Source organism: Leptonotus elevatus, chromosome 12 (genome assembly GCF_054856555.1).
Source record: "Leptonotus elevatus isolate MCC_2025b chromosome 12, RoL_Lele_1.0, whole genome shotgun sequence".
NCBI classification, from domain to species: domain Eukaryota; kingdom Metazoa; phylum Chordata; class Actinopteri; order Syngnathiformes; family Syngnathidae; genus Leptonotus; species Leptonotus elevatus.
The window spans coordinates 11,784,155-11,803,512 of record NC_141250.1 but is presented as its reverse complement, the minus strand read 5'-3'; the positions used below and the strand labels follow the sequence as shown (position 1 = coordinate 11,803,512).

The window sequence follows — 19,358 nt, the reverse complement described above, 5'->3', positions numbered from 1 at the left end:
CTACAACCGTGCTATGGTGCGCCCCAGCCTGACGACACTTGAAAGAGAAGATGATAGTGATGTGTTCAAAACTATAGTTTGGCGAGCCATTTTAATGTAACGATAGAGACAAAATTACACCATTTAAAAAAAAATCTGTTCAGTAAGGACAGCATTTTGTAATTGTATCAATCCATGCTTTTCCAGTCCAACCTGATTCTTGGAGGTATCTGTAGACCAAGAAGTTCACTTCGTCACTGGTAATACTCATTTTAGCCCAAAGAAACAGTGGAGGTCTGCTGGAAGGCTCGGCTCACTCCTGGAGAGAGACACAAAAATAGACGCAGGATTAATATTACGTCTCAGCACTCACATTATTGCAGCAACGCATCTCTTTATCTTTTCCGCACAAACAGCAAGAATGTTAACGATCTGCCAGATGACCATGTGCAGACACGGTTCATATTTTCTTACCATTGCTGGAATAAACATGTTTGCTTTTCCACACAGAAATCCACGTGATGCACCTCGTGGCCTGGCAAGCCACACAGTGAGGGCAAAAGAGCCGTGATAAGGCGCTAAACGCCCGGACTAACACAAGATCGAAAAAAGAACTAAAATATTCATATGAAGCAACACACAATTTCTGCTGGATTTCTTGACACCAACGTGGGTCAAGTGGCTGTGAAATTTGACTGTACTATATAAGCACACAAGTAGGTTGTGTTTTTTTGTTTTGTTTTTAAAGAGTGAGGAAGACAAAGTCCATAGCACCCGGAATGAGTCAGGAACACCCGCTTAGATTTTTGCTTCAAAATAGAGAAATCAAAGCGGATTCACAAAGAGGAATCAATGTTGCATCAGGTATGAGGCATGTATGATTGTCCAACTTGAATTGGCCACTCCAATTCCCCTTTGGTAACATAGCAACAAGAGCGATGGAGCAAAATACAGACAACAGTGTTGTCCCAATTACCAAAGAGCGCACAGCCAGAGGGTGTGAGAGTTCCTCAAAAGGGGATTATTAACTCTTTCACCTTGCTATAATCTTTGTTATGGGACTTCACCTTAATGTACCACAGCAGAGGTTCTGTAATTAAACTAACATTCTTAATTCATGCAGGCATAATGTTTTGTTCTCCCTATCTCCCAGTGGGACAAACTGAGCTACTAAAAGGAAGCAGCTGATTAAAAATGTCCAGCAAATTACAAAAGAAGAAAAGCAGAAGAGACTTGCAGCATTTGTAAGACGGTATTATCACCACACCTTTCACTTCTCACAGACTCATCACTTGCTTGAACAAATGAATTCAAAAAGCCAAAATGTCTCTGCTCTCCACTGCATGGAAACAAAAACACTCATGAGCCTTAGCTACTGTGTCCTGATTTGACCATACAACCCATTAGCTTACACTTGGAGGGGTAGCCTCATGAAAGTGCAGTCACAACAACAGCAACAACAACAAACCAAACTGCACACTTAATTCCCAGGAAGCCTGAAGGGGTTTAGTCCCCGCTGGAGATGGAGAAAGGGCATCAGCATCAATCAGACCGGCTATGGTCTGTTACATTACTACCTGGGCCTCCATATCTGACAAAAAGCTTGAAGGTTTCTCCACACTCAAGTGATGAGTAGACTATGAAAGGCTCTCTGCTTAGCTTGTCAGTTCTGGTAACACTTGAACTTGAGGAGGAAAAGAAAGGACGGAAACAGTCTACGGGGCAAAAAATAAAAAGAGATACAGATCTGTTTCCACCAGTTTAAGAGCAATCCTTTCAAGCGATAGTTAGAAGCTTATAAATCTATTATCAAGCTCTTTCACTGTCCTGTGTGTGGCTCTCTCTCGTTGCTATTTTTAAAATTGGCCAAGAGTAAGGTGTTGCAGGTGTGGGCAAAATGTGACTTTTAGTTAACCGTAATCACCTCATTTGTGGTAAAAAAAAAAGTGTTTTAAAAGTGAACGGTACACCCAAACTACTGCTCGTGAAACTGCCACCGCCTATAAACGTTATCTTTATGCAAGTAACTCCTCACTCGCGTAGAACTTGTTAACCTTGTTGTCACGGGACCGCTAATGTCTGCCCATACTGGATTCAAACTCAGTCACACCAAACAACATCAGTGTCATGAGTAAACATAGGAAGCAAAAGCATTATCTTCACTGTCATTCAGCTACGTTTCCAATACGCCAACTTGAAGTTGTTGTTTCATGTGTAGATGAAAATTTGGAAGGACATTTTTTTATTTATTCTATTGAAATTTTTCTTTAGAAAAACATAATGTTAGAAAACCAAAACTATCGCCTTTTAAAATGACCTTTAAAAAAATGAAAGAGTTTGACGTAGATGTCACAACGTAAAAAAACATACTGTACACACATATTATCCACTTTTGGATTCCTTTTGTCGGTGTCTATGTGGATACTTCTGCTGGATATTTTTTTTATACTTCAACATACACGCACATACTCATGCTTCCCATTTTTAAATGTCGATCTTTACTTATTCAAATCAAAAACATTCAAGTGACACAATTCCTATTTTTTCTTTCCGATTCCGATATGGTCACGGCAGCAATACAAGGAAATCGGATATCCTTAGATCACAATGAAAAGTGTTAGCCTTTTTCAAATGTGGTTAAAGATAACACATTAATGAATAAACAGACAGACAGGCTAAAAAAAGAGCTTGGACCTACAGCAATTCACTTCCATAACAATTTGTCTGAATTAATTCCAATACTTTTGCTATATTGTCAAGACCCGCAGGACCGTTATTGCAGCATATTATGCACCAAAGAATTGTGCGTACTTTTAAATTGCACAACACCCGTCCCAAAAACGTCAAACGGTTTTATTTTGAAATATATCGGATCTAGCTTGATGCAGACGCCTGACTTCCTGTTCGACTCGTGTAATTTCTTCAGCTTCATGAAAATCCGCATGCGGAATCAGTAAAAAATAGAAAGCTTGCGGAAACTTTCCGCAGCTTCGCATCCGATCCGCACCGCATACGCACCGCACTGCAGCTGGTGTGAATTGACACACAGATTCAAACATATTCCTTGCGGCGTCCGTACGGATGCCGCTCCGCATCCATTCCATTCCAGTCAGTGTGAACTGGGCGTAAAACACAGCATCCACACAGGAGATTTCGTCAATTTAGTCAAATGCTCATGTCTAGTATTTGTGGTCCAATATGCACACATAATAGCGTAAATGACAGGATATCCTGCATATGCAACCCAAAATAAACACATGGCACGCAACTGCCCACCACCAAAAACATCTCTGGACAAATGTGTGATATGTGGATGCGCTCTGTGCAGTTTTGAGCATAACTGCAATTTCCCATCCCCCCCACTTCCCCTTTGGCATTATATGCATCATGTACGGAAAGGCGAGGTGTTAAAAATGGTACAACGTTAACATTTATGGAAAATGAGCTGTATGCCAAGACATCTTTTGCAATAAAGCCACTGAGCCTCAATAATACTGCATTTATGGCAGTGTAAAAATAGACAATAGGCTATTAGGTAGCTTAAGGCCCAAATGTATGCATTGCTGTACATTGTGTGGAGTCAAGCATTCATTTTAATTCACATATTCTCATTTGTCAAAATGAAGGCTTGTATATAACCGCATGACTCCTCAGATAAAACAAAACAGCTCCAAGTGTCACTTAAAATCACTGGAAAATATCAGTCATTTCACGAATGGGATGTTGATTTAAATGTACAAAACAAAAAGCAGCCATCTCCAGCACATGCAGGTCTGTGAAAAGAATGCCGCTGAAAACCAGCATACCAGGGACCCCATTTTCTCCTGAACAGTCACCTCCTGACAGATGTGCAAACGAGACCTGGATACAGCAGCCATTTTCTCTTGAACTGCTCTGCTGAGTAAAACGCGCCTTTGAAGCTTCTGGTTAGGCTGCAGTCTTGAGCGGGGGAGGGGGAAGCTTGGCTAGGGAGTGTGGGGGAGGGGAAGCAGAAGCGAGAGAGGAATGGTGGAATGGGGGCAGGGTGATAAATAATGATCCTAAAAAAGGTAATCATAACAACAATTTGTGCACTTCATAGTGTGTGTTTCTCCCCCATCTGACATACGGCAGGAAAACACAGGTGGAAACTGATAACACTGAGGACCACTCAATTTATATCCAAAGACCGGAGGATAAACACTGCACTATTTCAGGGTCATGAATTTGAAAACAAAAAACAAAACTGGTTTCAGTCACAACTGGCACTGCCAATTTCTGTGGTGTGTTTCCTGATCTGACGTGTGCCTGTCTGTCTCTGAGTCACTCAGCGCCAGCAATGTAGGTCAGCAAATTACCCAATGGTTAACATTCCTTTAAGTCATGACGGATAATGATATTACCTGCTGATGATCAGTTGCAAAGCTACAGACTACAGATCTTTCCCTGGCCGCCCACCCAGGCCACCCAGTGGCCCCCAACCTGGAGCTACTTTAAGAAATAGATCACCACACTAACACCGGTATCACAAGCTGCTTGTCACCCAGGTTATAGTGATCCAAAGCCCCATTTTCAGTAGATCTTCTGTAAAACAAAGCTTAAGCAAACACTTTCTCTTTCAACAAATAACTGGAAATGCTATTGTTGCGTATGGATGTGTGTACTTACTGCTCAACTAATGGGGGATGGTGACAAACAACGAGGATCGCTGAAAGGATTCATCACGGAAGGCTCGATCGCATGGGAGCATTTTAGCAGAGTAGCAAACTTCCACTTTGCTTACTGGAGTTGCTTGATAATCACTGCAGAAACCAAACATCAATAGCCTCGTGCTGTTCAAAGACTCCTCATGAGTTCTCTCATTTCCCTGATTCAGTGAGACACAGCCCAAACATACAAAGCCACACAAAGCTGTACAGTACAGTTTGCCACATTATAGTTCGTTTAGGTAACCCCTGATCAGGCATGCGTTGCCATCCGTACGACAAACAAATTGAACATTCTTAGGACTATTTATGTTGAAAAAAAAATTGCATAGAGCACTCACTGCATGACTGTACTGATCAGAACTGTAACGCTTGATGGAAACAGGAAAGGAAGTATTTTTTTTTAACATGCGAGAATATTTTAAAGAGGATACAAGTTGGTAGTTCAGTTGATTGCCTGTTGACACATTCAAAGCAAAAAAAAAAGAAAGAAAGAAAGATTGTTGATGCGTTGAAAACATGGGTGCTATTCATCAATTCACTTCATACTTGGATCCTGATCTATGGACTACATTCACAAATCAGCACCCCTCTTGGAATCTGTGTTCCAAACGACCACATTGATGACTCTAAATGTGCCAAGTATCTCACGCCTGATTAGCAATGCAGAAGATCATGTGATTCGCTTATGCCGCTGGTCGGAAACAAGCTTGCAAAGAAGCGACAGTAGGACAGATTTGAACATGAGATAGCTTTCTCTGATGACTGATATGCCTGTAAATGAGGATATGGTATGGTCACACAAAAAGAGCCCATGCCGTCACCAATGGGCGAATCCAATTCTGTGGGAAACGCTGGTCTATATGAAAGAACACTGTTTGAAAAATACTAATAATTAAAAAAAAAACATTAACATACAATGCAGCTCTAGACTAGTTTTGTGTGGTGCAGTGCTATCAAGCAAGGAGCCGTTATGGTTGCCTCATTTCAACAGTCGTATTGCAGAGTGCCTAACTTTAAATTGCCTTCAATCTGACTCATGTCGACATTGCTGTTTTTCCTTTTACAAACCAGACTTCAGAGACAAACTTCTGTTACAGATACATACATTCATAGTATAACGACTCATTTCCATGTCAGACACCTACACCATTTCTCTCACTCAAATGTGTGTGTGTGTGGGGGGGGGGGGTGCCTAAAAATGTTTTGACATTGAACAAATGGCCCCGGGGGATTAATCGCCAGCAAGTTCTCAGTTATAGTGCTCTGACTCAGTAGTAGTAGTGCAGTAGTACCTCAAAAAGGTCGAACACTATACACATTAATTTTAATGACAAATGAGGAGGGTTAATAAAGATGTGTAAGGTGCTTACACATCTCATTTTTAAACATTGTTATGCTGGTATAAAAATAAATCAACCACAAGCAACAAGCATATGACATTTTACCATTCCAAGGCTAGTGTGAGCAGTCACTAGCCAACATTACAGTCTACATTACAACTCAAGTGTGCCTTCTTTTGCAATGTCAAACAAATAGGATTCAAACCAAGTTGTAGCTGAAGAATTGCAAAACAAAGGTCCTTTGTTCTCAAAAAGCCAAAAGGAAGGAGAACAAAAACAGGAAGTAGAAAAGAAAAACTAAGACAAGTAGCTACGGGTGTGCTCAAAATATTCATAGGGGTATATGTCGTTGCGGGCCTTTTGACAATACTCGTATTGCTACGGAGGTGTCAGAATCAATATTGCACATTTATTCATTAGTTTTGCGGCACGTCTCTGAAAGCTGCTCCTTGCAATGCAGTGTGCACACACTTCCACCAGGCATGGTGCTGGTGGTAAGCCGGGAACGCTGCTAGCAATAAAAGAAGACAAAATCTTTGCCATCCAGCATAATAAAAATATCATTTATATGACTGTTTTCATAAAAATGTATGTCAAGTAAGAAAAGAAAAAAAATCAAGATGCGTATCGCCTTGAAGGGCATGTTTCGGGATACACGAGTATCGTGATATGTATCATATCACGACCGTTGTATCACGATATGTATTGCATTGTGAGGATGTTGGTAATGCCCAGCCCTGCAAGTAACAGCGCTAAACAATGCTTAACAAAATACAACACTTTTGGTCAACCACCCACAACAATCTCTGATTGGCATGGCATCGAAACAATCTCTAAAGTACTGCCTGAGTCTTTTTGCTCGAGATGAGTCCGCTTACACAAAAGGTAACTCCGGTAACTTCTTTCATTATCACTTTCTGCTCATTTCTGATCTGTTCTATTCTTTTCTGAAGAAAAAAATGCCACAAATTGAAACAATTCAAAACACATGCAAAATTAATCGTTTAATTCTGGCTGATATTAAGTCGATTGAGATCCGCGGAGGTCACGCATTATGAGTGTTCAATGTCCAAAATTTGTATGACGTTAAGAGCGTAATTTTCCAGAAAATTTGGGTTCAACTCAAAACGACCTTAAGGGTGTTCAACCTTCAAGGTACCACTGTACAAAACTAAGCTTAAACAATATATTGCACGAGTTGTCCAGCTCCCCCATTCCCAACCTTATCCTATCTATTAGTCAAACAGCCTGATATGGATGCTGTTGGGAGTAAGATAAGGGAGGCCCTGCAAGTGTGTACGACAGCGTGGGGGTGGGTGGCAATGAATATATTGTGCGTGTGGTGTGTGTGGGGGAGATTGCGGGACACAGACAGCGCCTCCGTGCAACGCAATACATAATACAATACATAATCTTCCATCTTAATGACTCCTCGCAATACAAGCCGAAGAGAGCAGATTCTAGCTCAACGCGGTAGCCATCACTTGCTTTTTGTACATGGACAAGATAGTAGAGGAAACATAAGGTAAGCATCAAATCTAGGCTGCCGTAAGACAATATGACAGGTTCTTTATGTTGTGTAATGTACCAAAGAAGAATGCGCATCTGTGATACGGCAAGCGTATGTAGAGAACCGACAGTGATGATGCAAACCTCACTACTGACAGGAAGTGAAACTATCACTTTTTCAAAAGGAAATGTTATAAATGGGTCTGTTGCAAGCAAGGTTTTCCTTGCAGCCATGTCTTTTAGTACACACATATTCCCAAAAAGCAAAAAGAAAGAAACACTGCCCTTGAGGTGGCAAGTCGTCAACACAAAAGCTTGGGCCGGGAAATTATTATTTTTCTCGGCATCACGAGGGCTGCACAAATAAGCTATAAACGCGGCGACACGCACGGCCGTGTGGGCAATACAAATGTTACTATGGCAACCGGAAGATCTCGCTTCTCTGTCAACAGCTGCTCATGCCACCCGAAGCAGCCCCCGCACTCCTCGAGCTTCACTTCCATCGGACATCGAGGTCAAACTGAAATACTCATCTTCATTCAATCATGCCTTTCCTGGTATTCGTACAGTGCGATGCTAATACTACACCCACATAATCTCACATTTGGTGCATGCAACAAATGCAGCAGAACTTTCCGATTACTGCTCGGGGGTGGGGGTGGGGAGGGGTAAGAATCCTCACATGAATGCACCGATTCCAATGGAATCTTCAAAGAAAATAAGTACGTTATATGATCATTAATGAAGATGGCACATTTAAAAAATGAATTATTTATATCTCAGTACTTTTATACAACAATGGCCTTCTCGTCTTTGTGAACGAAAAAAGCAGCAAAAATAATATTGTTTTCAAAAATGATGATTTTGAGATGCATTTTCATGCTCCAAAATGCTGTTGTCATGTTAAACAAACAAACACCGATGGGTGTGCACTTCTTTGTGATTAAAAACCGTCTTGAGTAAATGTCCATTCCATAATATTCACTACATGCCAGTAAGTTGATAAACTAATGGTGCTTGTTATGATTGTTATGCAAATCTTTGCTCATATTACCAGTTTCCTGAGGGATCAAATACATCTGCAGTGGTTACTGGATATAAAAGTCTTTGCACCCATGTTCAAATGCCAGTGAGAAAAAGATATACTATGCTTATAATATTCATCTTTTTTTCTATACAAATAGTATCCATCCATCAGCTAAACCGCTTATCCTAACGATTGTTTTTACTGTAATTATGATTTTACTACTGTATTAGCATGTTAATTTAAAATATGATATACATATCGTATTTTCGAAGGGAATTCTCTAACAAGACATTTTCTTTCTTTATTGTTCTTGACTTACATAAAAGTGGGTCGTGACGCTGTAGGTTGAGAACTACTGTAGTAAAAAAAAAAAACAGTATTTCCCAGAAATTCCTGTAGCTCTTTCAATGTTGCTGTTGGCCTACCTCACTGACCAGTTTTTTTGGTCTTTTCAACATTTTTGGACGGAAGTCCAGTTCTTAGAAATTTCACTGGTGTGCCATGTTTTCTCCACTTGATGATTGATGACCGTCTTCACTGTGTTCCATGCTATATGTAATTATTTGTAAATTCTTTACTACCCCCTTCTGTTCACTGTCACCTTGAACAATGAGATCCCTCTGATGCTGAGGAAGCCTTGTACTTCCCCGTGGCGTGTGCCATTTATAATGCATTTGGTTAATTCTGAACGCAACCACATCTAGTTGCAAGAGTACGCTTGTGCAACCACGTTATCTCAGTGGTTTATTTTTTAAATGAGTTGTACAGGTTATTAGGGATGTAACGATAACGGCAATATCGTGATATTGCGATATTAAAACAATATATCGTCCGTCATCATGTCACATTAAAAGCAGCACATCTGCTAAAAAAGTCGGTCTACGCCTGTGACTTGCAAAGTTTTTCAAAACATGAAAGCATTGTAAAATAGAGCTGCATAATATATCGAAAAATAACGATATCGCGATATTGGCCCACAAAATATGCATATCGCAAAGACATGCAATAAGTTTCATATGGAATTTGATGTTTCTATCTGAATTTGACCAGTCAGACGCTAACTAAAATGTGCACCGCCATCCAATAGTTGAACATTATCGAGAGGTTATTACAATTAATTAACTAAGAATATATTGAGTTTGCTTATTTTGCTGCATACAATAATGTAATTCTTTCATTAGATATTAAAAATGTAATTTCTTTTGGTACATGTTAAATATCCCAATAATATCGTTATCTCTATATTGGGCAACTATATCACATGATTTTCCGATATCGTGCAGCCCTATTGTAAAACTTTATTTACTCCTTGGGTTGAGCGTTTGAGTTTTACCCACTCAGAATACATTTTATCACTTTAATATAGCCTGCTACAAGCTACAGACAGGAATATTGTCAGGTCACTAAGTATTTGGACAGTTTTACAATTTGGGCTACTTTTCTCCATCTTCCGCATTCAATGAAATTCAAACAAAACCAGGGTATAGGGGATAAGTGTTTCTGCCAAAGTCAAGGAGGCTTAAAAGAACAGCTCACTGTTTCAAAGTCAAAGACATTTTGAGATACAGCCCTCAGTTTCATAAGCTCAAATGTAAATGAACAAACATGCATTAAAAAAAAAAGTAAATTCGCTGATAAAAAAAAGAAGGAATTCACACAAGTACGTCTCGACTTAGGAGTTTAAGCGGTTGCTCATAACTCAAAACTCATCTCAAATCATCTTTAGCAATTGAAATGAAAGGAAATGCTAATCATCTGTTCCACTCACAGGCTCAGATCAGATCAACAACAAAAAATAATGTACGTGGTGAATAAAGAACATATCGCTGTCCTGTGAAAAACACTTGTTTTGTTTTTGTCTTTTTTTAAATATATATTTATATATTTACATTTATGGGATGAAACTTTTTTTTATGGACATAAGTGTTTTTCACAGGACGGCGATGATATGCCTGTGAGTATTGCCATAGTGTCTGTCTACATGCGACACTGCCCTGTTTGTGTTCAAATACCCATTGCTTAAAGGCTTATAACTACTGCAACATTAATGCCAATTGTAATAGCCTCTATGGCATTTTGCATTGTGTTTTAGCATGAACCTAGCTGACTTTTATGAGGCAAAGTTAAGTTTTGTTTAGATTTACAATAAACTTCATCTGGTAGTGGCAATAGAGAGTGTGAAGTACTTGGCCTTTAAAAAAAACTTCACCATCTGTTGTTTTTGTATAGTTACCTGCCACAATCTGGCTCTCTTAACTCAACTTTTTATGTCTCGTACCTCCAAAAACTTGTAAGTGAAGGTACTGCTGTATTTTCCTTCCTTGAGAAGCTGATGATTAAGGGACTCCTTTAGCCATGTTTTCACTTAGTGCTGCAGTTCAACGAGCCACTGCACACTTTAGAGCAGAGGTGGGCATCGAGGGCCGCAGTCCTGCAGGTTTTGCATGTTGCCCTTCTCCAACACATCTGATATATGATCAGCTCATCAGGAAGCTCTGCATAAGCCTGATAACGATCCTGTTGATTGGAATCAGCTTGTGTTGGAAGCGAGAAACCTCCAAAACCTGCAGGACTCCGGCCCTCGAGGACCGAGATTGCCCACCTCTGCTTTAGAGGGTACACCCCAATGTGTCTTGCGTTTCCATTGCGGGGTGGGTAAGACACAAAAATATTGTGACATCACAGCAGCTCAACACAGTGGAACCCGCCAACAAATTCAACCAAAAAAAAGAGACACAGTAAACAGAGGACAACAATGGAAGACATCCAACATTTTTGGTTATTTCCTCTTGGCAAGAGGCTATTTATAACATGAATAAGGCAAGCTCTGTTAGTTGTTCTCTTCCTATTCCATTTCGATTGTCGCACAGAGGTTATTCTCCATCAACCAATCATCAGACTGCAGCTCGGTATCAAAAGCGCTTTGTACGCCAATGAACAGGTGCCAAAAAGCAGTATAGATGTGGGGGTTTTTGGCATCTTATAAAAACATGCTTGGCAAACTGCACTGCTAGGCGCAAACTGAGATCTTGTCTCCAGAAAAGGAAAAGCAAGATTTATTTAATTTGTTTCTCGAGGAGGTCTTGGGTTGCTTAGCCTGTACATTTTGAGATTTTGACATTGTTCATCCATACAATGAAGCACTACGCTGCCTACTTTTGCTTAACCAGAGGAGATAGCAAACCCAGGACACTTCAGAATCCATTTTAGCACTTTTATCGGTTGTCACGTCGTTACTATAAGGCGAGCAAGTCCGCCTGTTGGCAGCTCGACATACCCATCTCACAACACAACGTTTACCATGTCTGACAGCTGTTGTGGTATACTTTAGAACAGTGGTTCTCAACCTCAGTTCTTGAGTACCCCTATCCAGCCTGTTTTCCATGTCTCCTACAAGCAACACAGGTGTTTCAAACGATCAGCTAATCAGCAAACGCGCTGCATGAAGCCTGATAACGATCCTCAACTGTGTTGGCTGGAGAGTCATGGACAACAGGCTGGATAGGGGTACAGTACTTGAGGACCGGGGCTGAGAACCAGTGCTTTAGAACATTTGCTTTTCCTTCTTTGTACTCTTCCCACTATTAGACTAAAACTTCACCTCTGTTGCATCTGAAATTCTGTTACACATCGAGGTAAGCTTGATCAGATTTGTTTTCTGACAAAGACTAATCGACCTTGTCTACAGAGTCTCACTATGATAGCCACCTTTGTGGTCATATTCACTATGTAGTCATATCAAGGAAGATTGAGTATTTCCGGTGGGTTACACGCCAGAAGCACGGATTTATATACTTGTATTTACTGCGTGTGTATACAGACACAAACTGTGCCATTTTCGCCGTAGAGACACAAAATAATGTGAAAACGCAGTGAAGAAATCAATGTATCCTTTAGCAAGTAGGACGGAGCGGTGCATACAAGTTGTGACTACATAGACCAAGATTCCTTGTGAATCAAATCAGCAAAGAAGAAGAAAAGAACACGAAGAAGAAAATAGCGAGCATGCGCATAGGGAAAAACATTGTCCCAATCGTTCGAGACATTCCGAATGCGTTTATATGAGCAAGAATTCCGGTTATGAAAAGGAGTAACCCAGGGCTCTTATTTGGGTTATTAAAAACTCGAGTAAGAGCATATTCGGGGTTTTGCGGGTGTTTACATGGCCTTACAAAACCAGAATATTGCCAATATTCGGGTTTTAAAATGGTTATTGCCTGTAAGTGAACGTAGTCACTGACAAAGTCTTTTGACAAAAAAATTCAGTCAACAAATTTTCGAAAGGTGCATTTTCGGCTGTGGTGCTTCGGTGACCACATTTTTAGTGCATCGCTATAAAGATAATGATGTGCTATATAGTGATCATGTATTGGTATTTTAATTGGTGTTTCCATTGATATGTAATCCCATTCAGTAAAAAAAAGTCACTACTAGAAGCTGTTCCCAAAAATAAAATGTTCAACTTTCTAAAATCACAAAACTATTTTCCACAGTTATGCCTTCATTTCTTTTTGAACTATGGTTTCATTTGAAAATAAGCGAAAAAGCAATTCTTTTGAGATATGCTCATGGTCATTCTATTCATTTGAATGCAATCGATGATTGGATGTGTGAGGGGGAAAAAATATCTAGAAAATATACTTTTAGGACAGCCAAGGACAAAAATGAAAATTAGCTTTGGCTTAAAAAAGGGGTGACATTTTCAGCCTCAGAGACTTTGGTGTAATATTGCAATATCTACCATTGTTATGCTTGTTTATACAGAAAGTACCAATGGCAACATAATGTCATCCAGTATATTAATTACTACAACATGCTGTAAAGAACTTTGTTAGCTCCGCCTAGGTTGTGTTTGAGCTACCCTCTTCCATTCTAGTCTATTCTGGGACTCTGTTGATCCAGTATTGTAACAGCAGTAACGTTCTGTCACCTCTTCATGCGGCAAGAACATTTTTGGTATGAAAAGGTTTGCGAGATAAGAATCACAGACTATGTGCTACTGAAAAACCTGTGAATGTTACAATTCATACGAAGAGATTATTGAGGCACAATCGCATATGGTAAAGACTGAACTGTAATTGAGTCTAAAATGGAATCAACCAACATTAATCCTCCATGTCACTTTTTAACAGCAGTCTGTCTTCTCTCCCTCTAGAGCAGCAGTTACCAAATATCGCACACGGAATGATCATCCAAGATCTAAGACGTGTCAAACTCCATGTAGAGGTTATCTGCTGAAAATGTTCTGTACTCTTGTCTCAGTTAAAATATCCTTGCAAAATCACATCTTATTTGGGATCTTATGAAAAAACAAAAGCACAAAACAGTCATGTAAAGGAACTACAATAATTTATTTAAATTAGTTAGCATTTTTCAATAAGGCATAAGAGAAAATATCGAGTCATACTGTACATTTTTGAACTGATAACAGAGCCATCTATTTTAGATACTTTTTTATAATGTTCAATATGTCTTTGAGCGAATTGTAGATGATGACACCCTGGATTGTTTGTTACCAGGTCGTTGAGTAGCAATCCACGCTACTAGCATCAACTCAACCACGCGAACCACAAGACAAAGACTGATAACTGCACAGTAGGACTGGACAATAAAACAAATTAATTCAATGAACTCATCATTAAAAAAAAAATTAATCATTGAGAATGAGCTAAATTGTGAAATCAAGGTGCATATAAATGTAACGTTTACGTTAAAACTTATTTAAAATCAGTATATATTATTGTTGTCTTAACATTTTGCACAGGATTTATTTCATCACGCTTTTGGCATCTCAACTTCCAATTGGCCAATTTACAAAAGAATTACGACTCGCCAATCAGCTGCCATTGCTGAACTACAAAAGTCTGTGGAGCAGCGAAATAGCCAGCCAAAAAGGCCACACAATCTTCCTACATCTGTTCGGGTCCAAAAGTACGACGAAAATAAGATGGTTGTGGATGAGAAGAATAGCTGGTTTCAGCTATTTTTTTCTATTGCCAGTTGCCACTAGTCTTAAAATATTCATACCAGCGGGACCACGTCATTGGCGGTGAGGAACGGGGGTAGTGGTGTCGATTAAAGCTCTATCGTCGTTGCCAAAATGTTATGTCCAATAATACGTGAGCAACAGGTTTGTAATAATGGCAAGTTTTTCCATATCACAACATGCACGAACCAATGATGTGTGTTGCTAACTTTCTCAGGCCACTGAATCGATTGCAACGGGACTGTTGGTTGTCTTACAAGATATTTTGCCTAGATAACTGAGAATAAACACAGGCATGGCGTCATAACACCTGTGTATGAACTTAGGAAGGGCTATGGCTGTAGTATGTTACAAATGTGTGGGAATATTTTACACACACAAAAGAGCAGCACAGTCACTTGCAAAACATGCAAGTCCATCTACAAATACGATAAAAGCACAAATGAAATGGGAACAATAAAACAAAGAAAGGCTTAATTTCCCAGAGCCTGACTACGATGTCCCATCTTCAAACACGCTAGGCTGTGGAACATCACCCTTACAAATCAATATTGATTCAGCAAATTCCCCCCACAATTCAGCAAAACCTCTGAATCGATTCGATCAATTCGCCTCCTGGCCAGTGAGGGACGCTTTGCTTATAATTCGCGTTGTACGGACAGAATTTACATTCAACCAAACAACAACATGACAACAAAAGCAAGCAGCAACAGCTTGAATGAAACGAGTGCCGCCCTTTTACTTTTAAATCGGTTTGGGGTCATTTTGGATTCTCCTGTAAATTTGCCTGCAAACTGCCGCCAAGCTCTGTTCACGCGCCGAGCATATTGGAGTCTCTGACCGCGTTCATGTGTAAGGGCTTTCGGATGTACAGTGTCGTTGAAAACCAGGGTTTTAAGAAGATGGTAGAGACACTCAACCCTGTAAATGTTACAAAAACATGCCCAGGGTGTATTTAAACAGGGTATGCATATTTGGCGGATTTTCACTTCTTTTTGGTTGTGGGGTGTGGGGGCTTGTCTGGACCGTAACCCCTGGAGTGGAGTGGGGATTACTGTACTCACAAATATTTCCTCATCCAGCATTCAAGCCTTCTCTCCATTAGCAGCAACTCCCCTACATTCTACCACTCCATTTAACTGCTGCCTCTCTCAAGCCATCAACCATGCCAATTTACTTAATAGCTTGCATAACTGTCTTGGCATCTCTGCTTCAGCTCATAACTGGTTCAATTCTTACTTTGCTAATACATATTTAAGTGATTGTTTCAGTAATCATGAGTCAGCTCTCCACCGTGGAGTCCTTCACGGGTCCTGCCCTTGGGCCAGTTCTCTCTGGGACTTTAGTTCAGTCATCGTCATGCAGCTGTTCCCCCCAGTGATATAACGTTTAAAAATATATATATTTGTGGCGTGCAAGAACAACTTTTTACAACACAGACACACACACATTTAAAATAAATTATCTGATTTTGTATTTTGAGAAAGTTAGTGAAGTCTTTTCATAACCATTTTGCAAAGTGTATTGCCTTGTTTGTCTCCCATGGTTGTAAAGCCACAACCAAAAATTGGATATCTATTTATCCTTTACCATAAATTTCTTTAGACAGTGACAAACGAAACTGGAGTTTTGCCTGTAGGTACAATTCAAACATAACACTGAGAATTGATGTCGTAGGATTATTGGCCAGTGTTACTCTCAAGGTCTAAATCCCAGCATCAACCATCAACCAACCTCGAACGGCTAAGTTAGGGCAGCGTCATAGAGTTGGTTAGAAATGCAGGTCCCAGAAATACATCCGGTGGCTTTTCTACAAGACTCAGAATACACTACGAGATCCTGTTGATTACATGTTGGGGGGGGAAAAAACACATGCCAAAGCTTTGCCCTAGTTACTGTACACTTCAGATCACTCAATTTGTTCCTAACCCACAATTTTTCCATATCCTGCACATCGCTTTCTTTTATCATTCCACTGCTGTCTTAAAAGCAAACTGTGCCCAGACCTTCATTGTTAACGTCTCAACAATCTGTATTATTTACAATCTACTACTTTTATCGATTTCTTGGCACTGTTTTAATTTGAAAACAAATTAACCACAGTGTCGGTTTTGGCATTGCTTTAGCGGTTACATGACAACTGAACATATTTCAGGAGACAGCAAATGGAAACATTTCAAAATGCGTCACAAAGTGAAAGGTTTTGGACGGTAGTAGTATGAGTGTGTGCATGTAAAAGCTGAAAACGGTGCTCTGTGAAAACAAAGAGCCTTGCGCATGAATGTTCGTCTGAGTATGTGCCAGTATGTCACAGATAAAATAATGGCGGCAACTGGCTGCAGCTATTGAAGTTTTAGACTTGAATATTCTACCAATTAAACCAATAACTAAATCAAGTAGTCCAATAAAAACTGATTTTGCATTATTAAATAATAATATGCATGCAAGGTGCAGGTATTATTTTTGTCCTCTTGGAGTCATCATTCTCACATTCTTCTCTCGTAGCTGTGACTTTGATTGTATATGGCTTTAAAAGGCGGCACATGTGCTGGTGAGCGACGTGGGCATCAGCAAATGAGTGTGAGTCGGATAGCTGTTAACTGGCTCGTCTGCATGTTGACTTACTAGATGTGAGTTGTGGCCATAGAAGCTCAGGAATGTTCTTGTTATGTTTGTTTTCTTGCTGTTGCTTCAATAAAGTGATTGCCAGTGCACTAGTGGCTGTGTCTATACTTGGCCTCTTTCAGGGGCATTACTGTATGTTTTAACTAGCTATATTAAATTTGATCATTGTTACATTCTGTTGGCAATCGTAGACATACTGTTGTGGTACATATTGCACTTATGTTCCTTGTTAAGTGTGAAAGGATGTCAAAACTTTGGACATTCTGTCTTTAACAGACTCTTTCCTCCTGACTCACCACAACTGCACCAACTTATTTTTAAATGGGGTGGTGCGTAAGACTGGGGTAAGATTATTCCACATGGAAAAACGACCCCTACGAAACTTTGAGGTAGAGACTTTGCTTTTGAACTTGTTTTGTAATCAAGTTAATTGATTAACCACTGTAGTCGAGTGTTTGTGGTGTAATGCTTCACCAGCAAAGTTTACATTAACTAACGCTAAAACATGTCCAGCAGCGATACATAAATTACCAAATCACCTCATTTACATATTACACTTAAGCTGTCAAAGGACATGCCAAAGAGTAAAAGTCATGCCCAAACTGTTCTCCAAAGTGTTAACGCCAACAACCCACAGATCATGCTTATCATGGGAAAATGTGGTCTTCCCTCAGGCATAACATTATGGCGTTTGTCCATATGGTGCCGCCATAATCAACATAAACTGAAAGTTCCTTAGTGCTGCTTTAATGCTGCAAGAATCCCATGAACTCAAAGAAATGTGCAGTTACAAGATACAACATTTCTTTGACAGTTGAAATGTTCAAGAAAGTAACAAATTTGTCTTCAAGCCGTTTTCAACATTCTAGTTTGATAAATAATTTTAAACAATAATTGGCCTGTGGGGACTGACGGACCATTAGTATTGATTTGTGTAAAAATGTGAAAATTACCATATTTGGACTTAAGAGGTTTCTCTCACTCGACAGCTCAATATCTACATGATCACCAACTAAAACCTGTTGAGGAAATGTCAAACTTTTGAGGCACATTAGATCAAAAACAGAAGCCAGCTTCCAACCTTCTGGATATTCCACAGCAAAGCCTGGATCACTCACTCTCTTCCACCAACCTCAACTACTCCATACGGCAAATTATTATTTGCATTTCATCGACACAGTACCTACTCCAGGTAAAAGACGGGTCAAAGACTATAAACACAGCCACACTAAATCTAAATTAAGCGTAAATAAATAATCATTATAGCCTTCCACTGACCAGTACTTGTAAGGACGTTATTTCAGAGTAACCGCTGAGTCTGCCAGTTGGCGGGAGGCCCATGCGCACTGCATGTCCCTTTTGGAGGGAGAGAATCGCCGCCTTCCCCCCCCAATGGCCTATCATAAGTAAATATTGCAACAAAAATATTTGGACAGCTTGATACAGGCATTGCAGCAGCAGAGGGTCATCACTGGCTTTCTCGGGACTTCCTTGCCCTACTTTTGCACAGGATATATTGCCGTTTTCAACATGGAGTCCTATAAAATGAACCAATGGATTTGCTTCTGTCTCTTAGGTGAATTGGCTCATAGTCCCCCATTAGATTTGAATGGCTTGGCCAAATGACAAGCGTCTATATTCCATCAGAAGATGTCTTCAGTTTGTTTCTACACTAAAGTATATTGTAATATGCGGTATCATCGTCACACAGCTCAGACTTTGATGTAACTGTACAAAATGTAAGGGTCCACAGGGGGGAAAAAAACATCCAAACAAAGCAGTTCTAAATCTAAGATTTGGGGGAAATTACACAAGCTGAAGACACTACGCCAACATTAACATGTACAACCCATCTACCCCTCAATGAGAGGCATTAATGACATTCAATGTACACACTAACAAAATTGGTGAATGGGAACATTAGAGTAGTGGCAAGTTGGTCGTAAAACACTATTGTTCTTTTAACGGCTGGCACTAAAACAGTTTCTTAAAATGACCGCAATTGAGGGTTCATGGCAAATGCTCTACTTTGGTGAGAAAGCTGGTGAACAAGATGGCAAAGTAGGACAGTGGTTTGATTATACTGAATTCACACGGAGTACGTTTACATGCAGCCGATAATTTTCAAACGCGCAAAACCCCAATTATGCTCTTATTCTGTTTTTTTTAAACCCCTTTTGTAACCGGAGCATTTGTTCATACAA

The 19,358-nt window shown here is 39.9% G+C and overlaps 1 protein-coding gene across 2 annotated transcripts in view; it reads right to left on the bottom strand.

Annotated features, from left to right (window-relative positions):
* Positions 1-19,358, bottom strand: part of tbl1x (transducin beta like 1 X-linked) — a 32,103-nt gene that overhangs the window by 10,978 nt on the left and 1,767 nt on the right. For both annotated transcript variants that reach the window (XM_086091677.1, XM_086091678.1), the window contains exon 2: positions 193-298. In XM_086091677.1, coding sequence (XP_085947803.1) covers positions 193-250 — 58 coding nt within the window. In that variant the 5' untranslated portion in view covers positions 251-298. The remainder of the gene's footprint in view (positions 1-192; positions 299-19,358) is intronic.